The sequence below is a fragment of the Kogia breviceps genome, chromosome 10, assembly GCF_026419965.1.
Source record: "Kogia breviceps isolate mKogBre1 chromosome 10, mKogBre1 haplotype 1, whole genome shotgun sequence".
In the NCBI taxonomy this organism is placed as follows: domain Eukaryota; kingdom Metazoa; phylum Chordata; class Mammalia; order Artiodactyla; family Physeteridae; genus Kogia; species Kogia breviceps.
This window is the reverse complement of record NC_081319.1, coordinates 6,457,645-6,475,467: the sequence shown is the minus strand read 5'-3', so window position 1 is coordinate 6,475,467 and position 17,823 is coordinate 6,457,645. Positions and strand designations below refer to the sequence as shown.

General features: G+C 43.8%; 1 protein-coding gene and 1 non-coding gene across 3 annotated transcripts in view; both read left to right on the top strand.

Annotated features, from left to right (window-relative positions):
• SLC6A11 (solute carrier family 6 member 11) overlaps positions 1-17,823 on the top strand; it is a 128,223-nt gene that overhangs the window by 97,318 nt on the left and 13,082 nt on the right. For both annotated transcript variants that reach the window (XM_059076100.2, XM_067043453.1), the window contains exons 8-9: positions 3,756-3,880; positions 16,538-16,650. In XM_059076100.2, the coding sequence (XP_058932083.1) occupies positions 3,756-3,880; positions 16,538-16,650 (238 nt within the window). The remainder of the gene's footprint in view (positions 1-3,755; positions 3,881-16,537; positions 16,651-17,823) is intronic.
• LOC131764725 (U6 spliceosomal RNA) lies at positions 6,667-6,771 on the top strand. The gene has a single exon (XR_009337927.1). It is a non-coding gene; the product is annotated as a U6 spliceosomal RNA (small nuclear RNA).

Genomic DNA, 17,823 nt, shown 5'->3' with positions numbered 1-17,823 from the left:
GCCTCTCACCCTTCAAGGCATTCACGGGAGGTGGGTCTGGGGGATGAGATGTAGCACACTGTCAGCCACGATACAAAATAGAACCACGGGTAAGAAGAGAAGGGCGCAGGCACAGGGAGAGCAGCGGGCAGACCTCTGGTCTGGGTTGAGTGTGACACCCTCCGGATGCTGGAGAGGGATGCTGTCTGCATACAGCTGTCAGCACGTCAGCAGCCAGCGTCCAGTGTGGGCCCTCTGCCGGGCGTTGCGGAAACCTCTAGGTCACCGTCCATCACCTCCAGCTTGGCCGTCAGCTCCGTGAGGACACAGTCTGGGTCCTCTTGTTCACTACCATTCCTCAAGCCTAGGAGAGCGCTGGCTGAAGTGTCAGGAAGCAAGGAAGGAGCCACACCATTATACAGATGAGGAAACTGAGGCTGGGGGTAGGCCACTTGCTCGATGGAACGTGCCTTTGAACCTGGGCCTTTCTGGCTCCTGCACCCCTATCTCTCCCTCCCAGGCCTGACCAGTTCTTCCGCAACTACTACAGTCAACAAGGATTTGGCCGAGAAGGCCTCGTTATCAGGCTGTGTCTCAGGGCAGTGGCGATGGCAACTTTCTTCCTCGCCAAGCACGTGGGTGCAATATGCTGACTGCCCCAGATCCCTTCTGCTTTCCCCTCCAACAGGCAGGGTTTTTCCCCTCCCGTCAGTAGCAGAAAGCAAATCCCCTAGGTGGCATTGCAAAATCTGAGGGCTCCATTTATTTCTGTTTCCAAATTGTTCCCTGAGCAGATCTTCCCAACTCAGAGGGAATAAATTAATACCCTCTCTTCCGACAGCATAACGGCTTCTGGAGGTCTTCAAAGCCCAGCTCAGCGCCTGCCAACTTCAAAGCGCTTCTTACGTAGCTTTTCACCTAGAAGGTGCCCCGTGGGGAAGGAATTAGAGGGACGGAGATGGAGCAAACCAGGCGGGGAAAAGCCTCACTTCAGAACACAGGCCACTAAGCTCTCTCTGCTTGGAGGTCGGGGTGCTCTGAGGAAGAGGGTGCAGGGCACACGACTGGAAGCACCTTGGGTCTGCTCAGAGCTTCTGTCCCTCTGTGATGTGAGGACGTCATTCAGGGCGGGGGGCGGAGAACCTTGCAATAAGGGACATTTGTTTTCAACAGCCACATGGACACCCAAAGATTTGTTTTCCAAAAGTCAGGGTTTAGAAGTCTGAATTCTTAGGGAGCATTGTTACTGTGTAGCTCCTAGAAAAAGAGTGGGCTTTGGTGTCTGAGACAACTAGGTTCACATCCCAGCTTCCCCAGCAGATGACAAAAGAGTTTGAGTGTGTGACTATCCTCCCTGGGCCTCGGGATTCAGTGACAATGTTCAACACTGCAGGTCCAAAAAGCACAGGAGGGGCTTCCCTGGTGGCGCAGTGGTTGAGAATCCGCCTGCTGATGCAGGAGACACGGGTTCGTGCCCTGGTCCGGGAAGATCCCACATGCCGCGGAGCAACTAAGCCCGTGAGCCATGGCCGCTGAGCCTGCGCGTCCGGAGCCTGTGCTCCGCAACGGGAGAGGCCACAGCAGTGAGAGGCCCGCATACCGCAAAAAAAAAAAAAAAAAAAAAAGCACAGGAGAATTCCAGAATGGAGAGGCTATGGAGAAAACACTTTGCTCATCAGTGCTGCCTTGTTTTGCACTGTTGGATAAGTCAGGGGCCAGAAATAGGCATGCAGGGCAGATTTACCCCAGCCTTAGGAATAACTTTACCCTCCTGGGCTGAGCTGAATTCCCTTAGAGAGGAGGTGATCAGTCTTGCAGATAAAGTCTCCAGGCCTGCCAGCCCAGCCTCTGTCCACAGTGCCTGAAGAGTTCTGTAAAGGGACGTGTATCAGTCACTCACTGCCACAAGAATGCTGTGTAACAAGCAGCCCTAGAACTCAGTAGCTCACCACAACAAGCATTCGCTTTTATTGCTCACCAGTCTGCCGGTCAGTTGGGGACTCTCTCCTTCAGGCTGTGGGTTGGGCAGGTTTGGCTCCAGGGTCCAGGCCAGGCTCAAGCCTGCTCCATGTGTACATTCTGGGGTCCAGGCTGCAGAGACAGCAGCTCCCCTGGAAAAGTCCTTCTCATGGCAGATAACAGAAGGGATAAAGGACAAGAACAATTGCACAGGCACATCTCAAGCCTCCGCTTGTGTCACACCTGCTGATAGCTCATTGGCCAAAGCAAGTCATGTGGCTAAGCCCAAAGTCACCGGGGCAGGGAAATATACTCTACCCCAAGGAAGAAGGTATGGAAGTGACCACTTGCTGAAAAATGACTTAATCAATCACAAGGCCCAAGAGACCCTCTTATCCAAGCCATCTTGTCATGTAGCTGGTAAGGTCGGGCCCAGAGAGAAGGTATTGCAAGGGGAATTGGAACCCAAGGCTCCTGACCCCCAGTCTAATGCTCTTTCCACCATGCCCTTGATTCCCAGGGTCAATGCAATGCAACTGGGGGTCACAGTCACCAACATCAGTGTAACCTTTGGTTGCATTACAAAAAGTATGGTGTCAGGAGAAGTGGAGGTGAGAGTCCTGCTCTGTTCCTGAGTCTAGTGCTCAGTCCTGGATGTCACATTGGAAAAGGGTCTGGACAAGCTGGAGTGAATTTCAAATCACGTGCAGGATGGGGAACACTGATAAGGAAACTGGGAGGGTCTAAATGAGCGAGCTAAAACCTCCAGGGGATCTGAAGGGGGTATCTTCAGATCTGTAGTCTGTTTGGGAGGATAGAACTAAGACTCCCCAGAGGAGGTGGATTTGGGTCGAGCACAGCATGAGGAAGTTCTTACACTGTGAGAGGCAAGAGCGGTCCGGGAAGCAAAGCACCACGGAGCAAGGTGACTGGTCCTGCTTGCGAGGGTGGGAGCAGAGGCCAGCTCTCCACCATTGCAGGGATGCTCCAGGCCGGTCATGCTTCAGGGAGGAGATTGGACAGAACACCCAGAGCCCCTCCCTTTGAAGTGGAGCGTCACAGGTGTCGTAAGCCCGATTCCTGTGTGCACGCTCTGTGGCGGCTGAGATCCGTCTGCATGAGGGTGCAGGGACCGAGGTTGAAGGGACCCGGATGTGAGGGTTCCATCTTCTTCATCTTGGCAAAGCCCTGTCGTTTGTAGTCTGAACTCTCCTGGGTCACGGCTTTATGCTGCTGCTTCTTTGCTGTGAGCCCTTCCCAAGAGCAGGGAGCTTTCACTGCTCTGGTGAAGCCCCCATGAGGAGTCTGGCCTGGGAGGGGCTGCCCCTCACAGCAGAAGAGCAGAGGCTTGCAGTGAGGTCTGGGAGATGCCGCTCCGGTGAACAGCTGGGCCAGGAGGGGTGTCTCTCCCAAGGCTGCTCCACTGTCGGGGAAGCAGTCCTTTCTCCCAGAGGCTCATATCCTCATGTTTTGAGCTCCTAGAAAATCAATCCTCTCTTGCTTCCCTTGGTTTTCTCTCCTACCAGGAATTTGGAGGAGTGATGGTTTGTCTCCAAGTCTTTCCTCACCAGTTGTGCATTTTCCCACTTGCCAGCTTCCCTTCCTTCCCACCCCCTCTCCTTGCTTCCGGTCTGTGACCTACCTTACCTTCTAGGAATGCAGGAGAAGCTGTGTGATCGTGGGCCAGCCACCTACCCTCTCTGAACCACGAGGGCTTTCTCAAGCAGCGGGACAGCCATGGTGCTCAGACAGAATGTTCCAGTACTGCACTGGTTCCACCCGCCCTGACCCAAGCTTCTCTCACTGCTTCCCCACAGGGACTGCATCATGCTCTGTTGCCTGAACAGCGGCACCAGCTTCCTGGCCGGGTTTGCCATCTTCTCAGTCCTGGGCTTCATGGCATATGAGCAAGGGGTGCCCATTGCCGAGGTAGCAGAGTCAGGTAAGTTTGCCGAAGAGAAACTATGATTTTCCTCCTCAACTCGCTCTTCTCCTGGGCTCAGGTCTCAGGAGGGGGCCCACTGTCCATCCACAAACCAGGCTCCTGGGAGGGAGCCACCAGCCCAGAGAACCGTCACCTGGTCGACCACAGGAGCTTTCACTGGCCTCCCTGCCTCCCCTATTGTCCCCTCTGTTCCATGCACCTCTGACCCTGCAGAGTGATTTTTTTTTTCAAAACGCAAACCTGGACATGTCGTTCCCTGATGAACAGCCTGTTTTGGCTTCTCCTAGGGCTGACCTCTCAGTGTGGCCCCCAAGGCGCTGCACTGCCCAGCTCCTGCGGTCTCACCCTCCATCTCGCTCCCCTGTGCTCACTCTGCCACCACACTGTGGTCTGCTTTCACTTCTGCAACATCGCTCTCTCCCTCCCTGCCGCCCCAGGGCCTTTGCACATGCTGTTCCCTCTGCTTGGAGGACCTCTTTCCCTTTCCTTGTTCTAGATGTAGAACCACCATGAGTGTGACATTCCTAGTGTAAGATGACATGTGTTTGTATCAAACACACCACAGGTAGGGTTATTGCTGCTAAGGTAATTGTGCAAAATGGTGAATAACTCTCCCCTTGATTTACATTTCATTGAATTCTGGGAAAATTCAGTGTATAGTTAAAAGTACAAAAATAGTTTGCATTTACATAACAGAGTTAGCCTCTCACCTCCCATACATCTAAATTGGTTTTTCACCTGCAAGAATGTCTGGTAGGACAGTTAGTCAGGAGCGTCACAGGGGGCCCAGCCTCCCCGGCCTCCATCTACTCAATGCCGGTCATGCCCTCCATTTGTTATGACGCACCCCTGGGGCTGCGTTCCCTCCACTGAGTACCCTAGTCTAGGGTGTGGCTCCTTTTGCCTGGCGGGCACAGAGAGGGAAGCACCCCTCTGACCCACCAAGCAGGGCAAGGTGGTAGATGTGGACGCCGGAGCAGGAAGCTGGTTGCCAAGCTCTGCTTCGTGACCACTCGGGCTCCACTTTCCTCTGCATGGTGTCTGTCAGAGGGACAGACAGTGCCTGCTGAAATCAGGGGGCCGGAGCTGGACCAGAGGATTTTAATACGATCGAAGCTCTGAGCAGGAACTGTCTCATGTGATCCTCGACTCAGCCCTCCGAGGTGGCAGTTTTGCTACTCCCATTTTACAGATGAGAAAGCTGAGGCTCAGAGACATGCCATCACTTATCCAAGGTCACACAGACTGGAAAGAACAGGGCTAGATTTAATCCAGGCCATGCTCTCACCACTCCATCCTATTGCCCACTGGGAGCAGGCACCTGGCACTTCACAAAGCATTCATGTTCCTCCCTCGCATTAAACCATGGGGCAGCCCTGTGAGGAGGCAGCGTTACCTTCTCTATGGGACCTTTGCCCTCTCTGAGGGACCTTTGCCCTCTCTGAGGGACCTTTGCCCTCTCTGAGAATCTGCTTCCTCCTCTGTAAAATGGGCAAACCAATTCCCACCTCAGCTGTTGAGCGCTATACGATATCTACAGCACTATCGTTATGCTTTTTATCGTTATTTCCGTTTTACAGATGAAGCTCAGAGAAGAGTCGTGGATAGAAAGCAAAAGAGCCAACTAAAAATAAATTTTATTGTTTTTTTTTTCTTATTTCAAATTGAAAGCATATTCACTGTAGAAAAATGCTGAAACATTGACAAAGGAAAGTCTCCGATCTGAATCTCACTACACTTTGGGGTTCTCCTGCCAGGATTTTCCATACATACATAGCTATATCTATATTAATGAAAACTAGGTCATATTAGGTTGCATTTTTCAATTCACAATGAAGCATGAGAGCTTTCTGCCACAGTAACTAAAGATCTCAATCATGTGTTTTAATGGCTGTGTGGTGTCCTACTGAATGGATGTACCATAATTGATTTACTGTGTCTCACTTGTCAGGCCCTGGGGTAGTTGTTCATATACTACCTCCTGAAATGCTCATAGCACCTCCGCACGGCATGCTTTATCAAGGCCTGCATTTGTGGCTGTGCAGAATGTGCCCTGCACACCTCCAGGGGGCGTCATGCACATAGACAGCAGTCCTGGGCTTTATACTGCCCGTTACAGACGAGGACTCTGTAACTCAGAGCATGCAGTGGTTCCCCTAAGGCCACACAGCCCATGGGTGGTACAGCCTGCCTCTAGCCTCTTCTGCTTCACCTTCCTGTGTCACTCCTGGTGCCAAGCAGGTAAGCCTGCTCTGTGGTTAGGGGTGTGAATCAGACCAAGATCCTCTTTAGGAGTCCCAGCCATTTGGATAAATTGCATGTTGCAAGTATGTAGCCCTGGTCACCCTTCTCAGCAGGTTCTTACAGGGAAATTTACAACTTTAAAATACCTAATTAGAAGGAAGGTGGTTTTTTTTTTTTCACATCTTTATTGGAGTGTAATTGCTTTACAATGGTGTGTTAGTTTCTGCTGTATAACAAAGTGAATCAGCTATACATATACATATACCCCCATATCCCCTCCCTCTTGCTTCTCCCTCCCTCCCACCCTCCCTATCCCACCCCTCTAGGTGGTCACAAAGCACTGAGCTGATCTCCCTGTGCTCTGCGGCTGCTTCCCAGTAGCTATCTATTTTACATTTGGTAGTGTATATATGTCCATGCCACTCTCTCACTAGAAAGAAGGGTTTAAAGTAAAAAATTAAAGTTTTTATCAGAAGAAGCTGAAAAAAAAGTACAAATTAAACCCAGAGTAAGTAGAAGCAAAGAGATAATAAAGGTGTGTTTGCTTTGGCAGAACATATACTAAAATTGAAACAATACAGAGAAGATTAGCATGGCCCCTGCACAAAGATGACATGCAAATTCATGAAGTGTTCCATATTTTTAAAATAAATAAATAATAAAGTTAAGACATACAAACAATAGAGAAAATTTTCAAAGCCAAAATTTGCTATTAGAAAAGATAGCAAAATTTATAACACCCTGGCAAAACTAATTAAGGAAAAAAACAGGAGAAAACACAAATTACTGATATCAGGAATGAAAGAGGAGATATGGCTACAGATACTATAGACATTAAAAATGAGAATAAGGAAATATCATGAACAACTTCAAGCAAATATACTTGATAATGTAAATTAAATGGACAGATTCCTAAAAATCCATAATTTACTTAAACTGAGTCAAGAAGAAATAGAAAAACTAAATGGCCCTATATTTTGAAAGGAAATTGAATTCATTGTCAAAAATCTTTCTACCAAGAAGACTCCAAGCCCTGCTGATTTCACTGGCGAGTTCTACCGTTTAAAGAAGAAATAATATCACTCTTACACAAACTCTTTTAAAAATTAGAGGAAGTAAGAGTATCTGAAGATGACAGCTATAGAGCTACATATATCCCCATTTTTTTCCCAAAAAAAGTAAAAAACAAGAAGAGAAAAGTATATTCTACAGAAAACTATGCCCCCTGCATAATCTGAAGCAGAAAATGTTGAAGCTGCAGATAAATGTAACAGAAAGAAAAATCACCAATCCCAGTTCACAATCTCCACCGCAAAGGCAAACTGAGAAAAACTGTGGGAGAGACAGAAGATAGAGGCTAGTGAAAGGACCTAAGAGTGATTTGGAGCACCCACCAGAAAGATTAAATCTACTCTAAACCTGAATATACTGGAAAGGATCCAGACACATCCCTTAGCAGGGACTACAGAGAAGAGATTCAATGTAGGTGTGATTTCAAGGGGCGTGGGCCATTTAAAGGGACAGGAACATTTTAAAGGAAATACCATTTGAAACACAAAGCTTCTTGGGGAGAAAAAAGGCAAAAAGAAAGGAAAAACACCCTTTTACAATGAGATGGTGAAGGGAAACCAAGAAAAGGGGATAAAATGTAAATACCTGCAAAACAAAAGAGAACCATAAAGTCAGGGTGTGAAAATGGGAGCTCACCCTTCCCCCATCACCAGAACAAAAGGCTACTAATGTGCCTGGACTTTGCAATACTGGCAGAAGAGGGCACTATTAAGCTGGGACTATTGTAAAATACCCAAGGACAGGAACAAGAGAAAAGTCAAGTCCCTGTAGAACTACTATAGAAAATTAGGAGTAGAAAGTTCCCACGTATCTATGAAGAACCACACTGTGGTTCTGAAAACCAACCATGAAATAGAAGAAAATTGTAAGTCAACACTCCAAACAGAATTAAATGTACTCAAACAAGCATCTGAGGATGTGAAAAAACTCTTTGAACCAGAAATTTTAACAAATGCATGAGGGGGAGAACAGGAATGAATGAAAAGGGAGTTGATTGAAATCAGGGAAAAAATGAGAAAAAAGGAAAGATATTGTTATCTCAGAAATGAAGAATAAATTGCAAAGTATCAGATGGAGGGCTTCCCTGGTGGCGCAGTGGTTGAGAATCCGCCTGCCGATGCAGGGGACACGGGTTCGTGCCCCGGTCCGGGAAGATCCCACATGCCGCAGAGCGGCTGGGCCCGTGAGCCATGGCCGCTGAGCCTGCGCGTCCGGAGCCTGTGCTCCGCAACGGGAGAGGCCACAACAGTGAGAGGCCCGCGTACCGGAAAAAAAAAAAAAAAAAAAAAAAAAAGTATCAGATGGAGAATAGTCTCAATAAAAGGCATTTTTAAAAGGAAGGAAAACAACCAAGTGAATGAAAATGACATAAAGAAGTAAAAATGATCCCTCCAAAAAAGTAGAGGGAAGACCAGCAAAGAAGAAAATATTCATATGATCAGAGCCCCTAAAGAAAAGTAAATAAATAAAACAATGGAACAGAGGTAATATTTAAAACTGTAATTCAAGAAAACTTTTTAGAAACAGAAAAAGAGCTGAATATACACATTGAAGGGACTCCCTGGGTACTAGGGAAAATTAATCCAGAGTGATCAACTCCGAGACATGTTAGTAAAGATACTAGATTTCAAAGATAAAGATAAAATCCTCAAGACTTCCAGGCAAAAGAAAGATCAAATAACTTATAACAGCAAAAGTATTAAACTACCATCATACTTTTCAAAACTATCATACAAGACAACTACGGGGCAGCATTTTTTTTTAATTCACACAAAGAAGTGTGAACCAAAGATTTGATATCCGGCCACGTCTTCAAATGTGAAGGCTATAGAAAAAACATTTTCAAGATACAAGAACTTAGAGACTTATACAGTCTTCAGCCCTTTGGAAGAATCTGCCAGAGGGTGAACTTCCTCCAACCCATTAACAACTGGGAAAACTTCAGAAAAAGGACTGATGGTAAGCCCTTAAAATAAATATAAGTATACATATAAGACCAAAACAAAGGTGGGGAAAAAGACAGAGGACTAATGTAGAAATAGGCTACATACTGTTACAAAGTAGAAGTCATTAACCAAAGAATAGAAGAGGCAAGAGAAAATATCAGTAGAAAAAGCTCACTGATGTATGAGCAGTAGGTGATAGTAAAGGATATGGGGGTGAAACCTGGAAAGCCAGATAGTAAAGATTTACATAAGAGAACAAGGGCCTAAGAGAATTTTTTAAAGGTACAAGTATAAAAGTAACCACTAGAATAAAAACATAAACCTTCCTAAATACCAAAATAATAATAATAGTAAAAGTATAAAAAAAGAACGGGGCTTCCCTGGTGGCGCAGTGGTTGAGAGTCTGCCTGCCGATGCAGGGGACGCGGGTTCGTGCCCCGGTCCGGGAAGATCCCACGTGCCGCGGAGCGGCTGGGCCCGTGCGCCATGGCCGCTGAGCCTGCGCGTCCGGAGTCTGTGCTCCGCAACGGGAGAGGCCCCGGCAGTGAGAGGCTTGCGTAACGCAAAAAAAAAAAAAAAAAAAAAAAAGAACAAAGAATACACTACTCATAGAGATACATATAAAAATATACATAATTATAAAATACATTGTCAGTTAAGACCAAATATATCAATAAATGTGAATGACCTTAACTATTAAAAAAGAAAGGTTTTCAATTTGGCTCACAAAATAAGACCTACTCACAGGCATACTTTGTTTTATCGTGCTTCACTTTGTTGTGCTTCACAGATACTGCATATTTTACAAATTAATGCTTTGTAGCAACCCTGCATGCCCCATTTACTGTGGATAAAATCCTATCAAATAGCACGGAATGCTACAGAGAAATCGCTCTGGAAAAGAAGAGTCAACTGATGCCGCAAACTTCACTGTTGTCTTATTTTAAGACATTGCCACGGCAACCCCAACCTTCAGCATCCACCACCTGATCGGTCAGCAGCCATCCACATTGCGGCAAGACCCTCCACCAGCAAAAAAATTATGACTCACTGAAGGCTCAGATGATGGTTAGCATTTTTAGTAATCACGTATTTTTTAATTAAGGTATTGTTTTTTTAGACATAATGGTATTGTACACTTAGTAGACTACAGTATAGTGTAAACATAGCTTTTATATTTGCTGGGAAACCAAAGAAATAGATGAGACTCACAGTATTGTGATATTCACTTCGTTGTGGTGCTCTGGAACTGAGCCTACAGCATCTCTTGAGGTATGCCTGTATGTGCTGTGTATAAGAGACACATCTAAAACAAAATGATTCACAAAGCCTAAAAATAAAGGGATAGATGATGATAACAATTCTGATATCAGACAAAGTAGCATTCAAGCCCAAACGCATTAAGCATGACAAAGGGTGCTTTTTAATGTTAAAAGCCACAATTCACAATGAAGATATAACACACACAAAAATGTATGCACTAAATAACACAGCACTAATCTCTATGAAGCAAAAATTGCAGGAGATACAAGGAGATAGAGATAGAAATAAACTAACAATAAGAGAAAACTTTACTCAACACATTTATCAATAAAAGTGAAAGAATGAAAATAAATTAATTACACCCCCTGTTTAGAAAAATAAGAAAAACAACAACAAAATGAACTAAAAGAAGGCCCAGGGAAGGAAATAATAAAGATAAAAGCAGAAAGTAATGAAGTAGAAAATAGAAAAATAGTAGATCTGGTTTTTTAAAAATAATAAATTAGGCATCCTAAATGTCCATGAACAGAGGAATGGATAAAGAAGATATGGTACATATATACAATGGAATATTAGCCATAAAAAAGAATGAAATAATGCCATTTGCAGCAAAATGGATGGACCTAGAGATTGTCATACTGAGTAAAGTAAGTTAGACCGAGAAAGACAAATATCATATGATATTACTTATATGTGGAATCTGAAAAAAAAGGTACAAATGAACTTACCTACAAAACAGAAATTGAGTTACAGGTATAGAAAACAAACTTATGGTTACCAGGGGATCAGGAGGTAGGGATAAAGTGGGATATTGGAAATGACATATACACACTATTATATATAAAATAGATACCTAATAAGGACCTACTGTATAGCACAGGGAACTCTACTCAATACTCTGTAATGGCCTATTTGGGAGAAGAATCCAAAAAGTTGATTTATGTATCAATATATGTATAACTGATTCACTTTCCTGTATACCTGAAACTAACACAACATTGTAAGTCAACTGTACTCTAATAAAAGTTAAAATAATAATAATAATAAATTAAAATTCTAGGTTTTTAGAAATAAAAATAGGCAAATCACCAGATGATCCAGAAAAAAAAAAGGGGGGGGAGAACATGCAAATAGCAAAATTAGAAATGACAAAAGGGGAAATAACCATTGAAGCAGAAGACATTTTTAAAAATCATAAGAGATTATTTTGCAATCCTCTTTGCATATAAATTTGAAAACCTAGATGAAATGAATATTTTTTAGGGTAATAGAGATTGCTAAAACGGACCCCATTTGATTTAGAAAGCTTAAACAGGCCAATTTCCATAGAAGAGATAGACAAAGTTATTGAGGAACTACCCCACAAGAAAACAACAGGCCCAGATGGTTTCTCAGAAGAATTGTACCAGACCTTTGGAACCAGCTAGGCCCAGTGCTCTATAAATTATTCCAGAGCATTGAAAAGGGAGGAAACTTTCCTAACTCATTATATGAAAAGTATAATATTGATACCTAAACCAAATAGACAATGCAAAGAAAGAAAACTACAGATTAATATCACTCATGCGTATTGATGCAGAAATACTAAATAAAATATTAGCAAACTCAAATCCAAAATATTAGAATCCACAATCACATTAAGAAGGTAATATACCATGTCCAAGTAGGATTTATTACAGGAGTAATGTAAGGTTGATTTAACACTAAGAAAGCCATTAATATCGCACACTATATTAATAGCCCAAATAAAATAAATCATAAAATTATCTCCATAGATACTGAAAAAATCTTTGAACAATTCAACATTTATTCACTATAAAAAATCAAGTAAATGGAAATTGAAGCATATTTTTTTAAATCGGTATGCATATCAAAGTTTAAAAAGCAAGGATCTATGATATTCCACCCATCATGTAAGAAAGAAGGAGATAAAAGAAGATATGTCTGTGTGTTTGTGTAAAAATAAACAGAAAATAAATAGAAAGTAGAAAACTTATCAAGTTTTATCAATAATTAATTGTTATTATTTATTAATAATTAAGAAATATTAATAATATTAATTATTAACATTCAATTAATTATTAAATTTTTAAATTATTATTAAATATTAATTATTAACAATAAACTTATTCTTTATTTATTTAAAAATAAGTAGGAGAAACTAGGAAAGAAAGAGCATGGTTACCTGAAGGGGTGGGTAGTAAAAGGATAGAAAAGGGGGAAGAATAAGAAGTAAGGATGAGAAGGAAGCACCCCTTCCCTGAGTATATATCTTTATTAGTTCTGACTCTTAGGGTCACATTAATATTTCACATACCACCCAAAATAAATAGTTGCCTTTTGTGGGTGGAACCAAAATGTAATACAAATAGTGACAAACGAACTTAACTATATTACAAACGAACAATGCAACCATACTTAACTTAAGAGAATGGGGAAGAAAAGAGCTAACATAAGTGAATTTCAGGAAGCAGTATATTGACCGGAAACTGTAAGGCTAAAAAAAATTACTGTACCCTTGTTGGTAAAAGGAAATGGGTTAGCAATTCTAAACTATTACATGGGTATGTTAGGATTGAACAAACAAGTCAATATAGATAATTTGAGGCAGATTTTTCACTGCCTGAAAAAGAAGTTACAAATAAGGAAAGTAAAGAAGCTACAATGAACTGTATTAGAATTGGAAGTATAAGTATGGACTTATGGTTTTAATATTTATACAGGTAGATATAGACACATAAGCATGTATGTTTGTGTGGGTAAATATACGTATACATGTTTCCTAGCTTTGTGTGCTGAGAGGGTCTGTGAGCAATGATACTCCAGTAGCAATGAGCATACCTAGTGGTCAGATCTTGGTTTCTAAATGCCATTTAGAAAGGAACCAGAGCCCCTTGGAGAAGCAATTGATTTGAGTGCTGGGGAAGGACAAGATGAAGTTGGAACATATTATGGTGCCCCTAAAATAAGAAAGTACTCAGAAAAATGTTGGAGGTATGTCAAAAAGACACAGGAATCAATCTGAAGAAGTTCCCAATGGCCAAACCAGGGATAATTTGAATAGCAAAATAAATAATGATAGTATTGGATTATGACCCCTAGAATAAACTAAGTACCCAGGAGTCCATACCTGAAATTAATAAAAATTGAATAAATAAGTGGGTGTGACAGGGCAGCTCTTTCTTACAGAAAAATTCTAATTAGTAAATATAGATGGAATGAAGAAAATATAAACCCATTAGGCAAACACCATAGAGATAATTGTTGCAGGCAAGAGCCACCAATGGATGATAAAATCAATGGGTAAAGTTTTGACTTGAAAGAGGATATTTTCATGATCTCAAAGTATCCTCCCCAAGATGGTTACCAATTACAAAGGGAAGCATGGTAACTTTATAGTGGAGAAAACTGGCATTCACCAACTTACCCAAATGATGAAGGTAAACATCTCCTGTACTAAGTTTTATTAACATCCTGTGTCCCCTTATATGATAAACTGAGAAAGACACAGTATCACTTCTATAGTTTTCTTGCCAAAAATATGCATAATCTCAGTTTAATAATGAGAACATCAAATAAACTCACATTGAGGAGCATTCTGCAAAATAATGACCAGTACTCATCAAAAGGTCATGAAAGACAGGAAAGGGCTGAGGAACTGTCACAGGATGGAAGAGACTAAAGACAGACAGCCATGAAGTGCAAAGTGGAATCCTGAATTGGATACTGAGACAGAATCAAGGACATAAGGAAAAAACTGATGGAATATGAGTAAAGTCTGAAGCTTAATTAATAGTATTGTACCAATGTTAATTTCCTAGCTATTAAATATTAAATGCTTTACCCTAAAATCTGAAACAAAGCAAAGATGTATGCTGTCTCCACTTCTATTCCATATAATAGTGGAATTCCTAGGGAGTGTGATAAGGCAAGAAAAATAAATAAAAAAGATTAAGATTGGAAAGGAAGAATAAAAACTGTCTTCATTCATAAACTTCATGATTGACCACATAGAGAAGGCCTAAGAAACCTACAGAAAAAAATCACTAAGTGAATTTAGTAAGGTCACAGGATAAAAAGATAATAAACAAAAATCTGTTGTATTGTGTATATGCTAGCAACAAACAACTGGAAAATTTTAAACTTCTGATTTTCACAAGACGCAATTTAAAAAATGAAAAGGCAAGCCACAGACTTGGAGAAAATATTTATAATATTTCTCTCTCATAAAGGATTTATATCTCAGGGGCTTCCCTGGTGGTCCAGTGGGTAAGACTCCAAGCTCCTAATGCAGGGGGCCCAGGTTCGATTCCTGGTCGGGGAACTAGATCCCTCATGCATGCTGCAACTAAGAGCCTGCATGCTGCAACTAATGATCCTGCATGCCACACTAAGACCCAGTGCAGACTAAATAAATAAATACCAAAAAAAATGTTTAGAAAGGATTTATATCCCAAATATGTTATAAAGAAGTCTCACAACTCAATAAAAAAGAGACAACCCAACCAAAATTGGCAAACACTCAACAGGCATTTCACAAAAGGAGTTATATGAATGGGCAATAAAGATATGTGAAGATACTCCACATCGTTAGTCATCAAGGAAATAGAAATTAAAAACAGAATGATAAAATAATACTTCAGGCCTGCTATGTTTAAATTTAAAAGACTGACAACATCAGGGACTTCCCTGGAGGTCCAGTGGGTAAGGCTCCGCATTCCCAGTGCAAGGGGCCTGGTTTGACCCCTGGTCGGGGAACTAGATCCCGTGTGCATGCCACAACTAAGAGTTCTCATGCCACAACTAAGAAGCCCGTATGCCACAACTAAGAAGTTGACATGCCACAACTAAGAAGTCTGAATGCTGCAACTAAAAGATCCCGCATGCCTCAATGAAGATCCTGCGTGCCACAACTAAGAGCCAGTGCTACATGCATAAATAAATAAATAAATAAATGACAACATCAAGTGCTGACAAGGATGTGGAGCCACTGGAACTCTCAAACATTGCTGGTAGGAATGTAAAATGGCACAGTTAACTTCGGAAGTCAGCTGGGCATTTCTTAGAAAGTTAAACATATAATTACCGTATGACCTGGTAATTCCAGGTAGGATGGATAAAGCTAATCTAAGGTGAAAAAAGATCAGTGGCTGACCAGGGCAAAGACAGGGAATGAGGGTTGGAGAGACTGCAGAGGGGCCCTGGGGGATGATGGAAGTGTTCTATATCTTGATTTCAGCGGTGGTTATCTGGGTGTATCCACTTTTCAAAACTCATTGAACTGTACACTTAAAATGAATGCTTATTATAGGTAAATTAGACTTTAACAAGGCTGTTTTTAAGGTAGAAAACAGTCAGAATGAATGTTTTTTGAACATTTACCTTTTTAAATGCTTTCCGTATTCTGTATCATCCCGCTGAATTCCGCAAACCACCCCATTAGGTAGGACGACACTGTTCCCATTTTCTAGCTGAGGAGACAGAGGTAGAGCTCACAGTAAAGAGTGAGGAGCCGAGCCCTTGACCGCCGTGCTGCAGGCCTAGAACATCACAGTCTCACCCCTGACATTAATAAAGCTTGTCCTGAGGATGTGCTAACAAGCCCTCTCATGGGAGCAGCCAAGAGAAGTGAGTGTGGATCTGGGAAATGAGAGGAGACGCCCAAAGGAAGAGGTGGCCTGGGGAGGGGACCGGCATTTGTCCAAGCCTGGACTTCTAAATACTTATATAGGAATCATCGGGTGCCTGGTCTTTGCCTCACCCTAGACCGACTGAATTAGAATCCCTGGGGTGGGCCTGAGAGCCTGCATTTTAATAAGAATGTCCCCCACCTACCCCCACCTAGCCCAGTAGGAAGAGTAGAGACAGGTCTGGGTGTCAGACCAACCTGGGCTCGAATCTGACCCTTCCAGACCCTTGCTTCCCTCTCTCTGCCTCAGCTTGCTCATCTGTACAATGGAATCATAATAGTACCAATAGCATGAGGTGGCTGGGAGATTTACATGATTTGAGTGAGAATTAGGCACAGCAGCTGGCATAAAGGAAGCACTCAATACATGTTGGATTTAAAATAGCAATTGAACGCGGCATTGAACTCCACTCAGCGCCTTTCTCTCTCCTTCCTCTCCAGGCCCCGGCCTGGCCTTTATCGCTTACCCCAAGGCCGTCACCATGATTCCCCTCTCCCCACTGTGGGCCACCTTGTTCTTCATGATGCTCATCTTCCTGGGCCTGGACAGCCAGGTAAGAGGGGAGCCCAGGCTGGAAGGGCAGGGAGCCGGGTATATTGCTCTCCAGAACAGCTCGGAGACCTACACACCACGTCCTGGTCCTTGTCGTCAGAGCCACCCAGACCCTGGGGGACACGGAGAGGTGGAAGAGCATCTTCTTCCTTCCTTTATCTCTGGATTGGGGCCCCCGTGTCATGCCACTGGCGGCCACATGGGTCCTCGGTACCACCACCGGCTACCGCTGCCCCGACATTCCACCTGCCTGCCTCTCTTCTCACCGTAGGCTTCTCCCGACCCACCCTCCACTTGGCAGCCCACCTTCCTCCGTGAAGGCTGCAGAGTTAGAACTAGCAATTTATCTGTGCACATTTTCCTTTCTCTCCACGTGAACACGGGCACTTACACCTTCTCACCCTGTAAAACCCACCCAGCCCGCACCCCCCACCCTCCACCAATCCTCTCCTTGGTTTTGCTGCCAGAAACGTGTGGCCTCCAGTCTCTCTTCTGTCCCAGAAATCTGCCCCTTGCCATGCTGCTCCATCGTGGCTGCGTCTCCTAAGAGCCCCAGAGAAGGTTTGCCAGCCAAAGCCAGGTGCTCTGCTCTCAGACAGGGGTCCCTTGGCGAGCTGCTGCCCACCCCGCTTCCTGTGACCTTGTGCGAGTCACTTAGCACCCAGGCCTGGTGGCTGGTGTGTCTGTCTATTCAGCCAAGTCCTATTTCTTCCCCCGGATGGTTTCTCAGAAACTGCTAAGCCGAGCTGCGGAAGCACCGGGTGTTTTTGCTGATAATCATTGCATCCATTGTTGCGGGCAGAGGCCTCAGGAGGGATTGGCAGCTTGTGTGACAGTGACAGGCCTGCCTCCGCAGGGGGTGTGGCTCTGTGAGCCCCCGGGCTGAGCCAGGTCAGCATTAGGACAGAGACACTTGGTTTGCAAAGGAGAACTGGGGGCCCAGAGGTCTGGCCTGGATGGCTGCCCTGCTCACCCCCAGGTGTAAATGGCCTGGGCTTTGTGCCTGGGCTGTGTCCCCAGTTCTCAATCATGATAACGACATGGGCTGGGGGTCCCCTTTTGTTATCCTCATTTTGCAGAGGAAGAAACTGCGGCTCAGAGATGCTGAGTGACTTGCTGGGACATGCGCCCAGGTCTGTGTGCTTCTTAGCCCACCTGCTCTGATGTCACTTCA